The following is a 22,347-nucleotide window of genomic DNA, read 5'->3' on the forward strand; positions in this document are numbered from 1 at the left end:
AACGCCAAACCACCACCAACCACCACTATATAATGCCAACCACGACTATCATTCACCATCACCGTTAGCTATTACTATCATCCACCATAACTATTAGCTGCTACCATCAACTACCACCACAATTAACTATTATTGTAAGCCACCATCATCACTAGCTACTGCCCACAATCACCACCAACAATGAAACCCCCCCCCCCCCAGTTGGCACCCAAACCATTATCATTCATTATCATAACCACCAACTACTCCATTATTTTTAACAAATATTTTGTTGATATATTATTAGATTAAGTAGTATGTTATTTAAATTTTATATTTATTAATTTTAAAATAAAGATAATTTTATATATTTAGATGTTGAAAAATCAAAGAGTCTTAAATTTTTTAATTTTCACATCTTAAAATACATCTTGATTTTCAGAGGTGTATTCAGATTCAAACGTCTCAATCTTAATATTCAGATATACATTTCGACGTCTTAATAATCTTAATTTTAAAAAAGGCCCAAGTGTGAGGATGATATGTTCTTTACCCGATTTATATTGAGAAACAGAAAAGCTTTAAATTTATATGATTTTAATATAGCATTGGGGTTGTCATACACGAGTTACATACAAATATTCGAATGTCGTAAAAGAATCTTTTACTCTACATAGTTATTTGTCTAAGTTTTCAATGAAAAACAATACTGTGTCAATTCATATTTAAACTATATTTATAAATATTTTTGTTCTATTAAGGATGAGAGATCTTATTTTCAAAAGGAATAATTGCACTTTGAATTCTTTAGTTATTGGTAAATTATGAGTTTAGTCCTTGTAATACTTAATTAACTTATTTAACATAGAATAATTAAAATATAGGTCCATTTATGTATGAAATATGTGATATTTAGATTATTTTTTAGAATCATATTATCTTCAAATATGGAATAACAATACAAATTTAACATTACAGAACTAATAAGTTGTTAATTTTGTGAAGATACACGAGAAAAAGGATCAAAAGTGCAAATTGCAATCAATTAAAGGCTAAATGTGCTTAGCCACATATTACAAGGACCAAAATGAAAATATATTACTATTTTAGGAACTAAAAGGTAAATTTCCTCGTTCAAAATGATTTCCATCCTTTGTTTGTTTCCCTGCCCCTTTTCTCCAAATCCGAAAAATCTTCACTCCCGCGTAGAACTAGAACCCAATAGGCAATAGCTTCTTCTCCTTTTCCTCAAGCTTAGAATGGACGAGTCTATAGGCAAATTCTGCAAAACCCTAGCCATTTTCTGTAACAATCTCCAAAACAGCTGCCACGCTCTCAAAGAGTCCCTTGATCGTCGTCCCATTCCTCTTGGTATAATTAACTTTCCTAATAAAGTTTTTCCTTTTTTTTCTTTAATATTATTGAAAAATAATGTTTGTATACAGATTCTGCATCGACGACCTTTGTGCAAAGCCTGAACCAGAGAGTATCGTCACTGAGCGGTGACCTCAACGTGCTGGAGTCCATGTCTTGTGAAACGGTGTCGTTTGAGGAGCTACTCGGCCATTGCAATGAAGTATTCAAACTGAACCAAACTCATCTTCTTTCCCTCCAGGACCGTCTCCATAATCTTGGTTATATTTCTTCTGGTAAGTAAATTCAGTCTATCAATTAGTCAATGTTGTCGTCCGCTATATGATTCTTTAGTGATAATTCTATTCCATTCAAGTCTAAATCATCAAAATTCTCCTTTGGTTATAAAAAATTGGAGTTAAGTTAAATAAACTGACATTGTAATTTTTTTGACACTATTACAGTATTACTCTAGTTTAACCTGTTTTAACAAGTTGGTTCTCATTGTTATCAGGTTACCAATTAATTTTTATCATGTAAGTGACCTAACTGTGTAAATATTTTTAAACCATCAGCTCAAAAAACTTAAACTCCAAGAATTTGTCCTGGCAAATTGGGGACCCTAAACCTAGAGATTTTGTCAATTTCACGCTTATCTGATTAACACCAGACCTACTATAAGTGTAACAATAATAACTAAACATTAATCCCAAGTGGATGGTATTACCTATGTGAATCTTTTCTTTTCATTGTATCATTTCATCAGCCAAGTGTACACACTGATTTCGAGTGATTGTCGGTCTTTTGAGTGTCACGTACCCGTATTGAATTTCCTGCTAAGTTTCACATGAAGTTTTAAAATATTTTTAAATCGGGGAATGCTCATTAGAGCTAGTATTATTGTTATGTACCTTCTGTTGTGATCACAGATGCGTTTGACTTGTGGTTTTTGGTAGAGGTGGTGTATTATTGTCTACCTTTTTGATTGCGCACATAAATTGTGCCAGATTGGGACCTCTTATGAAATCTTCAAAACAATTATATGTAAATGTGTGATGTGACAAATAACCCTATGGTCAAAAAACCAGTACCGAGTCCGCAGAAGTCCAAGGGAAAAAGCTCTAAATTCTTTGTTACAGAAATTTTCAAAATTTTAAATAGGGAACGCCCACTGGAGCTAGTATTAGCATTGTGTATTTTGTACCTTTTACTTTATCACCAATGTATTTTGTATGTTGTAACATGTAAGATTGCCATACTGGGGAATATGAGGAGTTCTGGTTCTCTTTTAACATTCTGCCTTAACTTTGAATGATTAATCATTTTATTTTGTTTAGTAATTACTTATTGGCTGGTTTGCTATTTTCTTTGCTGCACAAGTCGATCTTATTGATGAAGACAGTGAAGGAGAAGAAGAAGATGCAAAAGTTTGGGAAGATTTATCACCTGACCGCAGCTTAGACTTGAAGAAAATTGAAGATGATCCTTTGTATCCTTTATGATTGTTTTATCTCATTTAATTAAGCACAAGTCTTCTACTTGAATCCTCGTAAACTTTTCGTCTTTTAGCAGAATCACAGTAATGGATATTCTTGCACTTGGTGAATTCAGTGAAGCTCCATGCTCGACATGTCTTTCTTCTCCCAGAAAATCAGGGGTTTTCACTTGTTTTCATCTCTCCTGAAAAAAAAACAAAATAATCTGATGAACAAAGAAGAAATTCAGCACCATCAACTTGCATATAATTGAATTTTGAACGATTGTTTTGAAGAAAGGAGATTATTGTCTGTGCTACTTAACATTTTTAGGCTGGATGATTCTCTGAATTTGCAGAACCTTGGTCTTTCTGATGTTTGCCTAGCTACCATAGCATCTGAAGGTGGGTTTCATACTAGAAACCAAGTTTCCATATCTGGATGGAATATTAAGAATTTTTTTTTGAGGTGTGAATTGCATTAGATTCTTCACTTGTAGATTTATATTACATATGTGATGTTCATTCCCAATGGGCATCATAAGGATGTATATCGACATATGAGTAAAAATTATTTCCCATTTTCTTTCAAACTATGCTTTAGATTTTGTTTGGAGGAGGAAAGTTTCTAGATGGCTTTGCTCTAGTTTTCATGTATGATATGTTCTAACTTGAGATATTTTCCTTTGTCTCTTCTGTATTCTGATTTGCAGCTAACACTATATATGAGAAAGAGGGATTATATCTATCAACTGAGAAGAAGCAGGACAGTAGTGATGGTACAAAACTTGGCCCTCCACACCATTGCCTTGGTAGGCTTAGTACAACATGGTGTCTAAGATGTGTTTCTTGCCTTTCTGAACACAGGGAAAATGAATGATGAATTAAAGTCATCTGAAGATATTCAGTCGTTGATAACTGTGTCAGAAGATGACTATGAAAACCTCCCCAAACATTTGAAGAGTTTAGCTTCATGGCAGGTGAGGTTTCGCTATTGGTGATCTCATTTTCTTGATAGTCTTATCCTAAAGACAAAAGGTATTTTAAAGTAGACACTGAGCAGACTAAGGAATATGCTCTGATGCAAATATTCACGCATGAGGATTTTACTAGTTAGATAAAATTTCAACATGACCTACATTGGAATATGGAAAATATGCGTAAAAAGTTTGTCTAGCAACTAAAAAGAAGAAGTACGCAAGTATTATCTTAGTAGCTTTGGAAGGTGGCATGACCTTGTGCTTTAAGATCTTTATAAGAGAAGTTGCTGAGGCATCTAAAGGAATGTCAATTATTAAAAGCTAAAGTATATCAACTTCAAAACAATGTTTACTTCCATCAAGTGTTACCTTAATTGATTTGAACCTCAAGTGATTTATGTAGGACAACTATCTAAACGGTGGCATCAGATTTGGATGTTATACAAAAAGTAACTATGACACTTAGGCAAAGTGCTTCTTCTTCTACAGATAGGTAAAATGCGGGTACTTCCTTCAGTCTTAGGAGTAACATGGTCAGTGTGGATTCATATAACTGACCCCAAATTGTTCGGGGTTGGGGTTGAGGCTTAGTTATTGTTTTTCCTTCAGTCTTAGGTTGTGGCACATAACCTTTGAACAGTGAGAATACACACTAGATCTACGTTTTATATGCTAAAGTTCATGATTTGTTTTTCCTTTCAAATTGACGAAGCTTGATAAAATATCAAGAGAAGAAAAAGGTACCACCTTTTATCTTCTCTTTCCTTTTCCTTTTTCTTTTTTTCCGCTTTCCCAACTTCTTTCTCTCTTCTTGTTTTCCCGCCATGGAGCACAAAAAAGTGGAATGTGAATGAAACTTATAAAGAGTATGCCAGATCTATTGTACCGAATCGTGTCAAAAATATTCTAGACATTTTGTTTTAACTGGGAGATTATTTTGTAGTAATAGAACCTTGTAAATTAGAATTGACCTCATTAGAATAGGTTAGCAACTTCTATATAACGAGACACCATGTGTTGAGTTTTTCTATAATCAAGAAAAATAGTTATCTACTTATCTCTTTATTTCACAGAGTATCAAAGCTAAGGAGGGAAAATATCAGAGTCTAGGTCGACTTAGTCAACATAATACTTTTTAGAAAATTTTATGAAGTGGTTCATTCACTACCTTGAACTTTGTGTTAGTCACGTTACCAAATCTTCAATCAACCATATTAGGTGTTTGGTCTTGGCACTGATCCAAACCGTACACTATTGTACCATAGGATGCGCCTGCAAGTGCCGCCACAGTCTCAGCCACTCGCTAGAGTGTAAAGTCACATGGACACGTGCCAAACCCGTCCCAATTGGTGCCATATGTATGGAATGTCAGCAACACATGGCATTTGTCAGTCCATGCCAATGCGATGTAAATACTCCTCTCAGCTTCCAGCGTGTCAGTCCAGTCAGCTAAGTCCACGTGGCTGTGCTTATTGTCCTAGATGTTATCCAGTCAGCACATAAACCACGTAATTTGACATGTCATTTATCCTGTTAGAGTGCCACCTTAGCAGTTTCAGACATCAAAAAAATCCAGCAAGTACCTCCCCAGTTTTTGATTTCTCTGGGTCCATTTTTGCGAGTCAAAATTTTCAATCTTATCCTAAACAACAAAGTGAAAAAAAATATATTATGTATTTAATCCAGATCTTACTTCCTCGAAGAATTAGATTCTTACATAAAGATCTCGTTCTTTAGAAAACTGCCACAAGTCCATCGTGGTGAAAGAATGACTATGAAATTATATTGCTACATCCACATATAACGTGGGAGACATGTCTACGGTTCTCACATCTTCTAATTGGTTAATTGTATGCCTTCCTCTGTTATCCAAAATACATAGTTTTATTCCCACATTCACAACACGTGTTTTGTTCAACTTAATCCCTTGGAGAGATAAGTTTTATTCCCACATTCACATCACATGTTTTGTTCATAACTTAATCCCTTGGAAAGACAAATTAACTCCTTGCTCTCAAATATGTGTTTCATGGTTATTCTCAGATTCAGAAGGGATATCGACATGCCGCTGCAGTTCAACTGGCTTGTGTTATTACCTTATGTCAGTTGAGATCACCTTTTCTCAGACTTAACCTTAATCCACATCTTTTTCTGACTATCTTGACATCTCTCATGCCTTACACAAACCTTTTTTTGAAGTCTCTATATGCACACTTCCTTCTGCTCTCACAACAATCATTCTCCTCTAACATCTCCTACAATTTCTCCAGCTCCACCTCAGTTGACTTATTATCGTCGCAATCACTGCATATCGTGTCCAAAAGATGACATGCCCTGCATCACATCCCTTCATGTTGTGGATTTATCTCCCTAGTCCTCCTATTGCCCTTAAGAAGATATTTGCTCCACTTAATTAATCCCAATTATGTCTTCTTGAGTGATCATCATATATCATCTCATCATTATGGCTTTGTATCATCCTTGTCTTCTGTTTGTACCCTAAGCTACATGTGAATCCCTCTCTCATCCAGGATGCTGATATGCTATGATTGAGGAGATGTCTATTTTACACCGTAGTGGTACTCCTCCAAGTAAATCTACTATTGGTTGTCAGTGATTATATGCGGTCAAAGTTGGCTTTGATGGTACAACTAATTGACTTAAGACATGTCTAGTGCCAAGGGTTACACTAAATTTTTTGAATTGATTACAATGATACTGTTAGTTTACAGTATGTATATAGTGTAGTATTGTCCCACATTGGTAGAGGAGTAGTATGTCCTTGTATAGTATAGCTATAAATAAGGACCTCTTGTATTGTATTGTTCATCCAATATTAATAACATATTTTCTCCCGTGCCTTCTCACATGGTATCAGAGCAATTGTGAGAGACTTATCCCTGTGCATAAATTCCAGCGATTCCGGGAAAGGGAAATCAGTACTTTTTTTAAGGCTGTTTTCTATCTGCTTCATTTCTGTCAGTGTTGTGCAAAATCCAACACTACCACAAGAGTCGTCACTGTCCGGCGACCAAACCCCAGTGAAAAGCTCCGGCAACAGCCTCCTCACGCGCCACCAGAAGTTCACGCACATGAGCTCACGCGCCGGCGCGTACGACCACTTCTGGCCATTTTTTGAAAATCTTCCTTCAGAACAGTTGGGTCGCCTGGTAATTCCGATCCTACCCCTACTGTTTTCATTTCATTCTGACAACTTTGAGTTTTTTCCAACAGCTACAGTACTATTCCGACAACTACAGTAGATTCCGGCAGCTACAGTATTTCAGTATTCTGTGTCTGTTTTTCCGTACTCTGTTTCAGTGGATTACAGTTGATTCTTTCTCTTATTTGGTAATAATTTGCAACAATGTCTTTGGGATTTGATGCTTTTGGGTCTAGAAACATGAGTTCTGGAAGTTCTAGTGCTATTATTACCTCGGAACCTTTAATGGGAGGTTCAAACTATTTAGCTTGGGTTTCATCTGTCGAGTTGTGGTGTAGAGGTCAAGGTGTTCAAGATCATCTAATCAAACAGTCTAGCGATGAAGATCAAAAGGCAATAGCACTTTGGGCAAAAATCGATGCTCAGTTATGTAGCATCTTGTGGCGATCTATTGATTCCAAGTTGATGCCCTTGTTTCGTCCATTCCAGACATGTTATTTGGTTTGGGCAAAGGCTCGCACCTTATACACTAATGACATATCTCGCTTCTATGATGTGATATCGCGGATGACAAACTTAAAGAAGCAGGAATTGGATATGTCTACTTACTTGGGTCAAGTACAGACAGTTATGGAGGAATTTGAGAAGTTGATGCCAGTTTCTGCTAGTGTGGAAAAACAACAAGAGCAACGACAGAAAATGTTTCTCGTTCTTACCCTCACTGGACTTCCTAATGATCTTGATTCAGTACGCGACCAGATTTTGGCTAGTCCGATTGTCCCGACAGTTGGTGAATTATTCTCTCGATTACTCCGCCTTGCTGCAGCACCAAGTCCACCAGTGATCTCATCACAGTTACTTGATTCCTCTGTTCTTGCATTCCAGACAATGAATGTTCGGGCATCTCAAACTATGGAGCATAGACGAGGAGGAGGTCGTTTTGGAAGATCTAGATCCAAGTGTTCTTATTATCACAAACTTGGACACACTCGTGAAATGTGCTATTCCTTACATAGTCGTCCACCCAAAAATGCTTACATTGCTCAGACCGAGACTCCAGGTAACCAGGGATTTTCTTTATCTAAAGAAGAATATAATGAGCTCCTTCAGTATCGAGCAAGTAAGCAGACATCTCCACAAGTAGCCTCAGTTGCCCAGACTGATACTTCTGTTACTGGTAATTCTTTTGCTTGTGTTTCCCAGTCTAGCTTTCTTGGCCCATGGGTCATGGACTCAGGCGCTTCTGATCACATCTCTGGTAATATATCACTTTTGTCAAATATTGTATATTCACAGTCTATTCCCACTGTTACTTTAGCCAATAGATGTCAAACTAAGGCAAAAGGAGTTGGACAAGCTAATCCCTTGTCTTCTATCACCCTAGATTCTGTTCTTTATGTCCCTGGCTGTCATTTTAGTCTTGCATCTGTTAGTCGTTTGACTCGTGCCCTCCATTGTGGTATATATTTTATTGACGATTCTTTTATTATGCAGGACCGCAGTACGGGACAGACAATTGATACAGGACGTGAATCAGAAGGCTTTTACTACCTTAACTCACGCAATCCTTCCACAACATGTCTAGTTACAAATCCTCCAGATCTAATCCACAGACGTTTAGGACATCCGAGTTTATCCAAACTTCAGAAGATGGTGCCTAGTTTATCTAGTTTGTCTACATTAGATTGTGAGTCGTGTCAACTTGGGAAACATACCCGAGCCTCCTTTTCACGTAGTGTTGAGAGTCATGCAGAGTCTGTCTTCTCCTTAGTTCATTCTGATATATGGGGTCCTAGTAGAGTCAGTTCATCCTTGGGATTTCGTTATTTTGTTAGTTTCATTGATGATTATTCAAGATGTACTTGGCTTTTCTTAATGAAAGATCGTTCTGAGTTATTTTTTATATTCCAGAGTTTCTGTGCTGAAATCAAAAACCAAAAACCAATTTGGTGTTTCTATTCACATTTTTCGCAGTGATAATGCCTTAGAATATTTATCTTCTCAATTTCAGCAGTTTATGACTTTTCAAGGAATTATTCATCAGACATCTTGTCCTTATACCCCTCAGCAAAATGAGGTTGCTGAGAGAAAGAATAGGCACCTTATTGAGACTGCTCGCACACTTCTCATTGAATCTCGTGTTCCGTTGCGTTTTTGGGGCGATGCAGTTCTCACAGCTTGTTATTTGATTAATCGGATGCCTTCATCTCCCATCAAGAATCAGATTCCGCATTCAGTAATTGTTTCCCCAGTCACCCTTATACTCTCTTCCACCTCGTATTTTGGGAGCACGTGTTTTGTTCATAACTTAGCCCCTGGAAAAGATAAGTTAGCTCCTCGTGCTCTCAAGTGTGTCTTCCTTGGTTATTCTCGTGTTCAGAAGGGATATCGTTGTTATTCTCCAGATCTTCGTAGGTACCTTATGTCAGCTGACGTCATATTTTTTGAGCCTAAACCTTTCTTTACTTATGCTGACCACCATGATATATCTGAGGTCTTACCTATACCGACCTTTGAGGAGCTTCCTATAGCTCTTCCTCCACTTTCGACCATAGAGGTTTCATCCATACCAACCGTTGAGGAGTCTAGTGTTGTTCCCCCTAGTTCCCCAGCCATAGGAACACCACTCTTGACTTATTATCGTCGTTTGCGTCCTCCATCAGGCCCAACTGGTTCTCGTCCTGCACCTGACTTATCCGCTTAGCGATCCTGCAAGCTATAGGCGGCTGGTTGGAAAATTAAATTATCTCACAGTGACTAGACCCGACATTTCTTATTCTGTCAGTGTTGTAAGTCAGTTTATGAATTTTCCCTGTGATAGTCATTGGGATGCAGTTGTCAGCATTATTCGATATATAAAATCGGCTCCAGGCAAAGGGTTACTCTTTGAGGATCGAGGTCATGAGCAGATCATTGGATACTCAGATGCTGATTGGGCAGGATCACCTTCTGATAGACGTTCTACGTCTGGATATTGTGTTTTAGTAGGAGGAAATATGGTGTCCTGGAAGAGTAAGAAACAAAATGTAGTTGCTCGGTCTAGTGCAAAAGCAGAATATCGAGCAATGGCTATGGCAACATGTGAGCTAGTCTGGACCAAAAAATTGCTCAAGGAGTTGAAATTTGGTGAAATCAGTCGGATGAAACTTGTGTGCGATAATCAAGCTGCCCTTCATATTGCATCAAATCCGGTGTTCCATGAGAGAACTAAACACATTGAGATTGATTGTCACTTCGTCAGAGAAAAGATACTTTCAGAAGAGATTGCTACAAAGTTTGTGAGGTCGAATGATTAACTTGCAGATATTTTCACCAAGTCTCTCACTGGTCCTTGTATTGGTTATATATGTAACAAGCTCGGTACATATGATTTGTATGCACCGGCTTGAGGGGGAGTGTTAGTTTACAGCATGTATATAGTGTAGTATTGTCCCATATTGGTAGAGGAGTAGTATGTCCTTGTATATTATAGCTATAAATAAGGACCTCTTGTATTGTATTGTTCATCCAATATTAATAACATATTTTCTCCCGTGCCTTCTCACAGATACATTCTCTCCCGTGGATAAAATTGCATATGTTCGCCTTTTTCTATCCATGCTTGCTGTTTGCCATTGGGTTCTTTATCAGTTGGACACATAATACTTTTCTCCATGGTGATTTTGAGGATGAAGTGTATATGGAGCAACCACATGATTTTGTTGCTCAGCGGGAGTCTAGTAGTCTTGTGTGTTGATTGCGTTAGTCCTTATATGGTTTGAAACAGTCTCCTCGAGCATTGTTTGGTAAGTTCAGCACAATTATTCAGAAGTTTGGTCTGACTCAATAGTGAGCCTGATCATTCTATATTGTGTCGACTTATTGCTCCAGATTCGTTTATTATTTGTAGTTTATATTGATGATATAGTTATCACGGACAATGGTCAAGATGGTATAACTAAATTATAGCAGCAGCTTTTTGAATACTTCCGGACTAAGGATCTAGACAGATTGGAGTATTTCCTAAGCATTGAGGTAGTCTAAATTAGGAATTCTCATCTCATAGCATAAAGTATGCTTTAGACATTTTTGAGGAAATATGAATGCCAGGTGGTAGACCCATTAATACTAACATAGATTTGAATGCGAAGTTTACCGGTTCAGGGAGCCCCTTAGTGATCCTGGAAGCATAGACGGTTGGTGGGTAAGTTGTATTGTCTCACCGTGATACGGCCTGATATTGCTTTTCCAGTGAATATTTTATGCTAGTTTATGGACTCTATATGTGATAATCGTCGGGATGCAGTTGTTCGCATTCTTCGACAAGTAAAATCAGCCATAGGAAAAAGGATTACTTTTTGAGGATCGAGGCCATGAGCAGTTTGTCGAATACACATATGCAGATTTGGATAGACAAGTTCCGATGAACGGTCTACCTCTAGATATTGTATTCTTGTTGGGGGTAATTCAGTGTCTTATGAAAAGTAAGAAACAAAATGTGGTTGTCGATCTAGTGTAGAAGCAGTAAGTCGTGTGATGGCTCTGGCAACTTGTGAACTAGTTTTGATCGAACAATTACTCAAACACGCGATGAAATTTGCGTGTGATGATCAAGATGCTCTTCGTATTGCATCGAATCAGGCGTTTCATACGTCCACTTGAAAAAAAGATACTCTCATGAGATATTGTCACAAAGTTTGTGGAGTCAAATGATCAGCTTGCAGATATTTTCTCTAAGTCCTTTATTGGTACTCAATTTAGTTTCATTTATAACAAGTTTGGTACATACGACTTATATGCACTAGCTTGAGGGGGAGTTTAAGAATATTGTGTATATTAGTTAAAATCGTTAAGGGAGATATTGCGTATTTGTAATTATGTAGCCTTGATTCCTTTCCTAGTTTAGAATAAGTGCATGTTCGATTAACACCAAATAGCTTGGGAGAATAGTCAAGAAGTGTTTTTCTATCAATCTCCTTTTCCTTGTTTCATTTCTCACAAGAACATCTCAAATGAACCTGTGATCTAAATGACATTTTCCCAAACCTAGTGTATCATGCTGAATTTTGTCAGCTTGTGAAGTTTTGGTAATATGGCCTTACTTTTGCGTAGGAGACTCCAAATAACTAACCGTTTGAACCGTAGGAAACTAGGCTTCAAGATCTACAGTTTTGTTTTAAAATTTTAACCAAATTCTTTTTATATTAAGTACTGTGTTTCTTCGAAGTTGAGGCATGATTCACTTGTTAGCGTAAGCACAAGTTTTCAACTCCTCTTGTTTCCAAAGCGGTCTAGGCTTAATATAAATTACACCAACACATCAAGCCTACATTTTTTCTCATGTTGTATGTGTGCACGTGTGTATTTGTGTGTGGGCATGTTAGAGTAGAGTCAAGTAATGGGCCAGTTGAGTTAAATATTAGATACTGTATTTATACTAATGTCACTGCTTGCCATTAGACTTTTTTCTTGCATTGTATTTACATCTGTGTTTCTTAGCTATTAGAACTATACTCTTTATGAAATTCAGGATAATCCATGATACTCCATTTGGAGTAATGCCCTTCCATTTTCTAGACATACAGAAGGAAAACCCTACTTTCAGCGATTACCCTATGCTCTAAGCCTTGTAGAAGATGCTTATTTGTAAGTAGCTATACTTATTTTCGCCTTGACCGGCAAAATTGCTTTTTGGATCGTTGTAATGCTTTTCTTCCTTTTTTTAAATTTTCCTTGTGCTGTTTTATCTTTCTTGTTCTATTGTATTCATGTTCTATGGCTCCCACCCTCTCACTAAAGTGCTGAAATACTTATATAGGATTTAGTTGTTGCTGTTGAGAAGATGAACTCATTCCTCCGCACGAAAAAGACTAGGCCATACTCCTTCCAACAAGATGAAATTGCGGTATTAGATTTAGGTATGTGTTTTTCACCTTGTTACTTTTTCATTTTATATTTGTGTATATGTTAATTAAGGACATGGAAATGTAGTTGTCATTAACTGAATATTTACATTCTAGCGCCTTAGCTAATTGCTCTAAATAATTTTATGGTCTGGTTCCTCTGACAAAATTTCCACATGCCTTATTTTCGCTATTTCCTTTAGGGAAGATAGATTTGCATCTTGTCTATGGACTATGGATGCATTATTGGAAGATGCAGATCGCCTGAACTGTGAATTGGTTTAATCCAATATGCATTACCAATGTGTACCTTGTTGGTAATAATCATATTTTGCAGAAACGTTTCCAAGAATGTTAGTGTCATGGAAATATTATTCAGATTATTGTTATAAGGGTGAGCCTCTAGGAAATTTGAATACCATGGCCCTTTAACTGTTATCATGTGAAAGTATTTACTTCTTTCTCATTCACGTGGGAAGATGTTTTTGGACCTTGGTGGGTAATGGGACAAGAGGTTTGACTTTTTAATACTCTTTGTCGCAATAGATTAAAGGTTTGATGTTTTCGGTTCCAAAAAACACAGGATTCAGACACTCGAGTCCCATGATTACTTTGAAAACTTTAGTTGGTGGTTCTAACTATTTAGTTCGGGGCTCTTCTGTTGGATTATGTTGTAAGGGTCAATGCGTCCATGATCACTTGACTAGACAGCCTATAGATGTTGATGAGAAAGCTTGAGACTTTTTTTCCCACTTCAGTAATGGCAGACTCACCAGATGCCATGTCAATGATGCGTGGTCTATCAGTAGTTCGGTTGGTCCACATGTTCATGTTGTTACGTAGTTAGTCATGTATATAGTGTCTCACATCGGGAAGTAGATACCTATTATTATGTAATCACTGTATATAAATAGGGCGTTGTACAACACTTTAATTAATTAATAATATTTTCTCCCGTGCATTCTCACATAGTATCAGAGCAACTAATGAGAAATCCCCGCTGTGCAGTTACCAGCGAGTCTAGGACAGTCAGCGTGCCTTTTTTCCGGTGACTTTCAGGCTGTTTTTTTACGAAATCCCTTCTCCGGTATGGTTTTTACGAAAAATAACACCGCCAGCAGGTACGGATTTCTCAGGCGACCAAACCCTAAAAAATCACACCGGCAGAACCCCTTCCACGCGCTCTCACGCGCCTCCAGAGCTTTTGATGCCGGTGGCACGTCAGACCCACGCGCCGGCACATGAACAGTGTTCCGGCCATTTTTTAGAAAAGTTTCTTCAGGACAGCCTTATCGCCTAGTAATTCCGACCAGGCCCAAACTGTTTTCTTTTTATTTTGAGCGCTTTGAGATTTTTCCGGCGACTAGTAATTTTTCCGGAGTGAACAGTGAGTTTCCGGCGAGAACAGTAATTCCCAGATTTTTTTTGTTTTTTCCGACGCAATATTATAATGGCATTCATATCAGAAGCCTTTAACTCACAATCCGTTGGATCCAATGTATTGAATCCAATCCAGATGGTTTCTTTACCGGATTATATTGAGTTCCTTCAGTACAAAGCATGTAAACAGACATCTTCAGGGATAGCTTCCGTTGTTCAAACAGATAGAAGCGTGACTTGTGTCTCCCAATCTTCAACCTCTGAGTCTTGGGTTATCTGATCATATTTCTGGTAACAAATCTCTTTTCACTACTATTTCATGTTCTCAATCTCTCCCAACAGTCACAATGGCCAACGGGTCTCAAACCATGGCAACTGGAATAGGTCAAGCAAGTCCACTTCCTTCCTTACCTTTAGATTCAGTTCTTTATGTTTCCGGTAGTCCTTTTAATCTCATAGCCGTTAGTCTCTTAGCCAAATCACTTAAATGCTCTGCTTTATTTCTTGATGACCTTGTTTTTATACAGGAACACAGTACAGAGTAGATCATTGGTACCAGGCGTGAATCAGATGGACTTTATTACCTTATCCTTGCAAAATCATATGGACTCACATCTTGTCTTCATTCAACAACTTGTCCTGTTACCGATTCACCAGATTTATTACATAAACGGTTGGGACATCCCAATTTGTCAAAACTTCAGAAAATGGTACCTGATTTATCTCACTTGTCCACTCTAGAGTGCGAGTCATGTCAGCTCGGTAAGCATACCCGCTCCCATTTCCCTCGGAGTCACCTTTTACTTTAGTCTATTCGGATGTTTGGGGTCCTAGTCGGGTCAGTTCTACCTTGGGATTCCGCTACTTTGTCAGTTTCATTGATGATTATTCCAGGTGCACTTGGATATTTTTGATGAAAAATCGATCTGAGTTGTTTTCTATTTTTCAAACGTTCCACGCTGAAATTTAAAATCAATTTGGGGTTTCTATCCGCACATTTCGTAGTGATAATGCCCTAGAGTATTTGTCTTCCCCATTTCAGCAGTTTATGAACTCTTATGGGATTGATTATTCATCAAACATCTTGTCCGTACACATCTCAATAAAATGGGGTAGCTGAAAGAAAGAATAGACATCTTATTGAAACTGCTCGTACCCTACTCATACAATCTCATGTTCCGTTGCGTTTTTGGGGGGATGCAGTTCTTACATCTTGCTATCTTATTAATCGTATGCCATCTTCTGCTATCCAGAATCAAGTTCCATTCTCTGTCCTGTTTCCCCACTTACCTTTGTTCTCTCTACCACCCCGAGTCTTTAGAAGCACGTGTTTTGTTCATAACCTTACTCCAGGAAAAGATAAGTTAGCTCTTCGTTCTCTAAAGTGTGTATTTTTGGGTTACTCGAGAACGCAAAAGAGGTATCGATGCTATTCTCCTGACCTCCAGCGGTACCTTATGTCCGCTGATGCCTGATGTTACCTTCTTTGAAACCCAATCATACTTTACAGGTCCAGGTAATCACTTAGATATTTCTGAGGTGCTACCAGTTTTATCTTTTAGAGATTCAGTCACTATCTCCCATTTATCTTCCTCTACAATTCCAGCTCCACCACCTACAACTCCAGTTGTAGCTCCACCACCTATAGCTCCAGTTCCACCACCTAGTCCAGTTCAACCTTCTGCAGCTCCACCACTCTTGACTTATCATCGTCGTTCACGTCCTGCATCAGATTCTGCACCTACTCTGGACTTGTCTCTTCTTAGTCAACCAATTGCACTCCGCAAAGGTGTACGATCCACACTTAATCCTAATCCCCATTATGTCGGTTTAAGTTATCATTGTCTGTTATCACCTCATTATGCTTTTATATCATTTTTATCTATTGTTTCTATCCCTAAATCTACCGGTGAGGCACTATCTCATCCAGGATGGCGATAGGCTATGATTGACGAGATGTCTGCTTTACATGCGAGTGGCACTTGGGAGCTTGTTCCTCTTCCTTCAGGTAAGTCTACTGTTGGTTGTCGTTGGGTTTATGCAGTCAAAGTCGGCCCGGATGGCCAGATTGATTGGCTTAAGTCTCGTCTTGTTGCAAAAAGATACACTCAGATTTTTGGGCTTGATTATAGTGACACTTTCTCTCTCGTGGCTAAAGTAGCATCTATTCGTCTCTTTTTGTCCATGGCTGCTGTACGTCATTGGCCTCTTTATCAGTTAGACATTAAGAATGCTTTTCTCCACGGTGATCTTAAGGAAGAAGTTTATATGGAGCAACCACCTGGTTTTGTTGCTCAGGGGGAGTCTAATGGTCTTGTATGCCGATTGCGGAGGTCACTATATGGTTTGAAACAGTCCCCTCGAGCTTGGTTTGGTAAGTTCAGCACAGTTATTCAGGAGTTCGGCATGACTCGTAGTGAAGCTGATCACTCTGTGTTTTATCGGCATTATGCTCCTAATCTGTGTATTTATCTGGTAGTTTATGTTAATGATATTGTTATTACTGGCAATGATCAGGATGGTATTACTAATCTGAAGCAACATCTCTTTCAGCACTTCCAGACTAAGGATCTGGGCAGATTGAAGTATTTTCTAGGTATTGAGGTCGCTCGGTCTAGCTCAGGTATTGTTATTTCACCGCGGAAGTATGCCTTAGACATTCTTGAGAAGACTGGAATGATGGGCTGCAGACCTGTTGAGACTCTTATGGATCCGAATGCTAAGCTTCTGCCTGGACGGGGAGTGCCTCTTAGAGATCCTACGAGATATAGGAGGTTGATTGGCAAATTGAATTACCTCACAGTGACTAGACCTGACATTTCTTTTCCAGTGAGTGTTGTAAGTCAGTTTATGGATTCTTCATGTGATAGTCACTTGGATTAAGTTGTTCGCATTCTTCGGTATATAAAGCCAGCTCCAGGCAAAGGATTACTATTCGAGGATCGAGACCCTGAGCAGATTGTTGGGTACACAGATGCTGATTGGGAAGGATCACCTTCTAATAGACATTCTACGTCTGGATATTGTATTCTAGTAGGAGGTAATTTGGTCTCTTGGAAGAGCAAGAAACAAAATGTAGTTGCTCGATCTAGCGCCGAAGCCGGATATCGGGCCATGACTATGGCAACGTATGAGGTAGTTTGGGTCAAGCAGTTACTCAAGGAGTTGAAGTTCGGAGAAATCAGCAAGATGGAACTGGTGTGTGATAATCAAGCTGCTCTTCATATTACGTCAAATCCAGTGTTCCATGAGAGGACTAAACACATTGAGATCGACTGTCACTTTGTCAGAGAAAAGATACTTTCAGGAGATATTGTTACAAAGTTTGTGAAGTCGAATGATCAGTTAGCAGATATTTTCACTAAGTTTCTTACTGGTTGTTGTATTAGTTACATCTGTAACATGCTCGGTACATATGATTTATATGCACCGGCTTGAGGGGGAGTGTTAAGTAGTTAGTCATGTATAGTGTCCCACATCGGGAAGTAGATATCTATTATTATGTAATCACTGTATATAAATAGGGCGTTGTACAACACTTTAATTAATTAATAATATTTTCTCCCGTGCATTCTCACACATGTCTTAACGTATCAAGGCTTGTTGTAAATTAGTTAACATCAGTCACATGACTCACATCCAAGCCTAAACCAATTGCAGCAGTGCCAAGAGCTTAAGTTTGGAAAATGTTGATAACTATTTCTGTCACGACCCAAATCTCATCAAGTCGTGATGACACCTAACTCAACCCGCTAGGTAAGCCTACCAACATATCTCACAGCTTGAACTGAAATCATCAAATAAATAATGGAATAAAAATGCGAAAATCAATACAACTATCCCAAGGACTGACAATACAAGTCATGAGTGACTAAGAATAGGAGTACAAAACTAATATGAAGAAACTTACATTTGGAATATAGATAAACAGAAATACAAGTCCCAAACTACCATGAACAAAATAGTAGCTTGCAACTGGAACGCTGGTACATCTTAAATGCTAGCCTTCGTCTTCCACAACAGCTTAGCTCCAAAATCTGCACGCAAGGTGCAAAAATATAGTATGAGTACAATCGACCCTATGTACTCTTTAAGTATCAAAACTAACTTCAACGAAGTAGTGACGTGGTTTAGTCAAAAGATACTCACTTTATATAACCTGTGCAACTCATAAGCGTATACAATAATAGAGAAATATCCAAGAAATAGCCAAATAACATCGGATATCAGCAATAAGGTGCACAATTCAAGAAGAAAGTAATAAGCATGCTTTTCAAGTAACCAGATCAAAGCATGTACAAATGCACCAAATCTGCATATCAAGGAAATGTACACTAAATAACTTAACTCAAGTACTTTTACATGATCGCAAAGGGACTATGCATGATAAAGATCCATTTTCTCAGAAATTTTTCGATAGCATTTATATGATCCAACATGAGTCTACGTGTCAATGCATGATAAAGACTATATATACATCAAATCTGACACTCTCCAAGTGTTCAACAATCCGCTAATAAGTTCCATGCATATGAAAAATGCATGAATGTACATATGTCAATTTATGTATGAATGTTTCTACCCAAGTGTAGGATGTCAATATATGCTGAAGACTCAATCCTTTCCACATAATCAATACCAATACACACATTGTGCTCATAGGGCCCAAGGTACAATGGGTGATCACCTGGCTCCGGAGAGACAAATCCATATCCAAGCGCTGCACGGACAACTCACGTGCTACATAGACAACTCACATGCCAATAATAATATCACTCGCACAGACAACTCATGTGCCTTAAATATACCAATTTGCACGGCCAACTCACGTGTCATACTCAATATCAATACTAAAATAATCGCACGTCAGAAACCTCATGCCATAATCATCTCAATTACACGGACAACTCACATGCCATTATCTCAGTTCATATGAGAGAACCACATATAGAGATGTATGCATATGAATAGGAGATAAGCATGTACGATACACATGTGCAGAGAAATAACTATGCAGGAATGTATGCATGAGTACAAGAGATGATCTCTAGGCATGAAGTGTGCCTATGTGTATCGTATGACTACAGCCCCAACCTATAATCCATCCTCCAAATAATCATTATGTCCAATTAAGATCAAAAGCCTAAATATAATCTCTAACATGAATATGGAAACTCAAGTCGTCATACAACAGTTAAGGTATATCACAAGAATAACAAGTATGGATGCACGTTTATAATATAACGTGTGACCATGACGCATATCAAGTATATCAACAATCTCAAAAATAGTCCATCGGGCTCAAATAAAATTTCATAAGTTAAAACATGATCTCTAGCATGAATGACTATGCCCACGTAGTCGTAAAATCAAATAGAGCATAAGTCAAGAAGAATACACATCCGATCTAGGCATAAAGAACCTCGCATATATGTCACCCTAAAAACACATAACACGTAGCAAATAATTCTATTTTTAGAAAATCATTCTCTCAATCGAGGCTTAGCAAGATACTTACCTTATCCGGGCTAGACTTCAACTCGTATCACATCTTTCCTTTGTTCTTGACCTCCAATTGCCCAAAACCTAACCAAATATCATTCAGGAAAGTCAAATAATGCTAAAAGAAGCAATCCCTATCAATAAAGCTTCAATCAAAATCCCCAAAAGTCAACAAAAATCAACACGGACCCACATTGTCAAAACCCGAAACCAAGACCAAATCTCAATGACCCATAACCCCATGAGTCCAAATATGTGATTATTTTTCAAATCCATTGTCCAAATCGATGTTCAAAACCTCAAAATTCTCTTAAGTTGTAGAAAAGAAAATCCAAAATTACACTTTGAAATTTTATGTTTTAGGTATAGAAATCCATGAAAAATCAAGATATATGATCAAAATCAAGTAGAAATTAGTTACCCTCAAGATATGGGTGAAATCCATATCCAAAAAATCGCATATTCTCGTGCTCCAAAACTTAAAATAGTGAAAAATGAGCAATTTTCGAAATTCTGGACATAAAATACCCCTGACAGTAATTCCTTCTTCGCGATCACGACTGCTATTCATGCGATCGCGATGCACAAACTGATCTAGGCCAAATTTCCTTCTATGCGATCGCATATGCTCCTCAAGCGATCGCGATGATCAGCCAGGCCCCCCTACACGATTGCGGTCAAACCCTCGCGACCATGGTGCACTTAACCTCCCCCGGCCCAGCTCCTCTACGCGAACGTGGACAAAACCCATGTGACCGTGATGCTGTACCAGCCAACACTTTGTGATCACGGTCCTCCTCCTGCCAAGTTCCTTCTACGAGATCATGGCACAAGCCTTACGATCATGATTCACTTCACTGACACTAGAAACCAACAATTCCAAAATGGCTCAAAATGATCCGAAACCACCCCGAAATTCAGCCGAGCCCATTGGGACCCCGTCCAATCTCACTAACTAATCTGTATACCTTCCACGAACTTGTCCAAAGTACTCAAAACACGAATAACAACATCAAAACCATGAATCAAAGATCAATCCAAATTGTGAAATTCTCTTAAGTTCGTAAATTCCAACTTTCAACTAGAAGCGTAAGAATCATTTCCAAACCACCCGAGGCCCGAACCAAATATATGTATAAGACCAAAATCATCATAGGAACCTATTGGAACTTTCAAATCACCAATCCGAGCTCGTTCACTCAAAAGTCAAATCTTGGTCAACTCTTCCAACTTAAAGCTTCCAAATTAAGAATTACTCTTCCAAACCGCTCCCAAACCTCTCGGAAAACAAAACTAACCATACTCGCAAGTTATAATACATTATATGACGCTACTCAAGGTCTCAAATCACAGAATGGAATGCTAGAACTCAAAATGACCGGTCAGGTTATTACAATTTCTCATACCTTGGGGGGAGGTTGGTCTTTCCTTGCGGTTAAGCGATCATTACCTTAGTAACATGATTTTCCGGGGTGTAGTTTGTTTGGGGGAAGTAGGTTGTCTTCATTGTTATTAGAAGCCTTATTGAGGGAAATATACTCTATACCGACTGGGAGTCATATTAAAACCAACTCATAAGGAAATTTACCCTATCTTGAGATTTATTTTGCAATTTGTGAATGATTCATTGTACCTACCACTTGATCCTCGTTTTGGTTGTCTTTTATTTTGTTGACTTTTATTCATTGCACCTACCCTAGCTAGTTTCCACTTGGTATACTTGTTATACTTATCTTAGAACTGAATGAACATATCAAACAAGAGCGAGACATTCAATGTCAAGCAAACTATTTAGGAGATCAATTCTTTTAGGTGCAACTGGTTGGTCATTTAGTCCATCTTTTAGTCCTAAAAATTCTCAGGCAAGCAGTCCGTAAAATGGATTATCATCTATCAACTATGCGGATTCAGCTCTAACTTTAGGTATGATATAAAAGGATCTGTTGTTACTTGATATAATATTGAGCTTGCATGTATGTCCGTAAAAGTATGTGTGCTATTTTTAACCTATGTTTACAACACTGCAGATATTGCTCACAAGGAAATCAAAATAACCAATAATCTCCTTTCCGTTTATTTCCCTTCTTTAGTTGAATTGTTTTAAAATGTTCTTTTGTTCTTTTCTTTTCCAGCCATAATAACTAGCCATAGAGTAATTGGTTCTTTGTTGGTGCAGGGCATAAAGCTAGATCTTATCTGCTGCTGCTCATAAATATGAGTCGAGTAATAGTAGAGACAAGTGGTGGCTTGATTTGTTATAGAATCTTATACTAGTGTGCATTGACTGCAGAGATGAAACTCATTGATGTTAACAAGTTAGGAATATTCAGCTGAAGTGTGTGTTTTTAATGATATGATCTTCTTGATTAAAAAAAAAAGGGCATAACAATATTTAATGCCCATTTAGTATGGTATTAAAGGCTCATTTATTTGCATCTTGAAGTGCTTACGTTGTTCAAAATTCTTACTATCTGTTTTGCTACCTCCCACCAACTCATATGCTAGGAAATTTTGTCTGCCAAAATTTAGCAAATGAAAAGCAATTTTCTTCTAGTGTTTTTTTTTGTTTTTGTTTTTGCTGTGATCTGAATTCAAGTCTCCGTAAGAAAGAAACAGAGAGTTGGGTGTTCATAT

The 22,347-nt window shown here is 38.0% G+C and overlaps 1 protein-coding gene across 2 annotated transcripts; it reads left to right on the plus strand.

The window, feature by feature from the left end:
• The first annotated feature begins 1,128 nt into the window (after positions 1–1,128).
• On the plus strand, positions 1,129–22,148 carry LOC104114871 (uncharacterized). Of its 2 annotated transcripts, none has more exons than XR_011412528.1 (8): positions 1,129–1,350; positions 1,425–1,628; positions 2,713–2,821; positions 3,141–3,211; positions 3,520–3,585; positions 3,674–3,786; positions 12,459–12,574; positions 12,747–12,846. XR_011412528.1 is itself a non-coding variant. In XM_009625409.4 (8 exons), exons 1-8 carry the CDS (start codon positions 1,239–1,241, stop codon positions 21,985–21,987), a joined length of 873 nt encoding a protein of 290 aa, XP_009623704.1. In that variant the 5' UTR covers positions 1,130–1,238; the 3' UTR covers positions 21,988–22,148. The 2 variants fall into 2 exon arrangements, 1 of the variants encoding a protein (XP_009623704.1); XM_009625409.4 differs by lacking the exon at positions 12,459–12,574 and adding an exon at positions 21,890–22,148 and having other exon boundaries at positions 1,130–1,350.
• Positions 22,149–22,347: the final 199 nt, after the last annotated feature.

This window comes from Nicotiana tomentosiformis, chromosome 1 (assembly GCF_000390325.3).
Source record: "Nicotiana tomentosiformis chromosome 1, ASM39032v3, whole genome shotgun sequence".
In the NCBI taxonomy this organism is placed as follows: Eukaryota; Viridiplantae; Streptophyta; class Magnoliopsida; order Solanales; family Solanaceae; genus Nicotiana; species Nicotiana tomentosiformis.

Bases quoted from the DNA above. Each gene is read 5' to 3' on its own strand.
- LOC104114871 (XM_009625409.4), top strand. From the start codon at position 1,239: ATGGACGAGTCTATAGGCAAATTCTGCAAAACCCTAGCCATTTTCTGT. The intron at 3,787-12,746 runs GTGAGGTTTCGC...ATACTTATATAG, and splicing joins AGAGTTTAGCTTCATGGCAG to GATTTAGTTGTTGCTGTTGA. The intron at 12,847-21,889 runs GTATGTGTTTTT...TTGTTGGTGCAG, and splicing joins AATTGCGGTATTAGATTTAG to GGCATAAAGCTAGATCTTAT.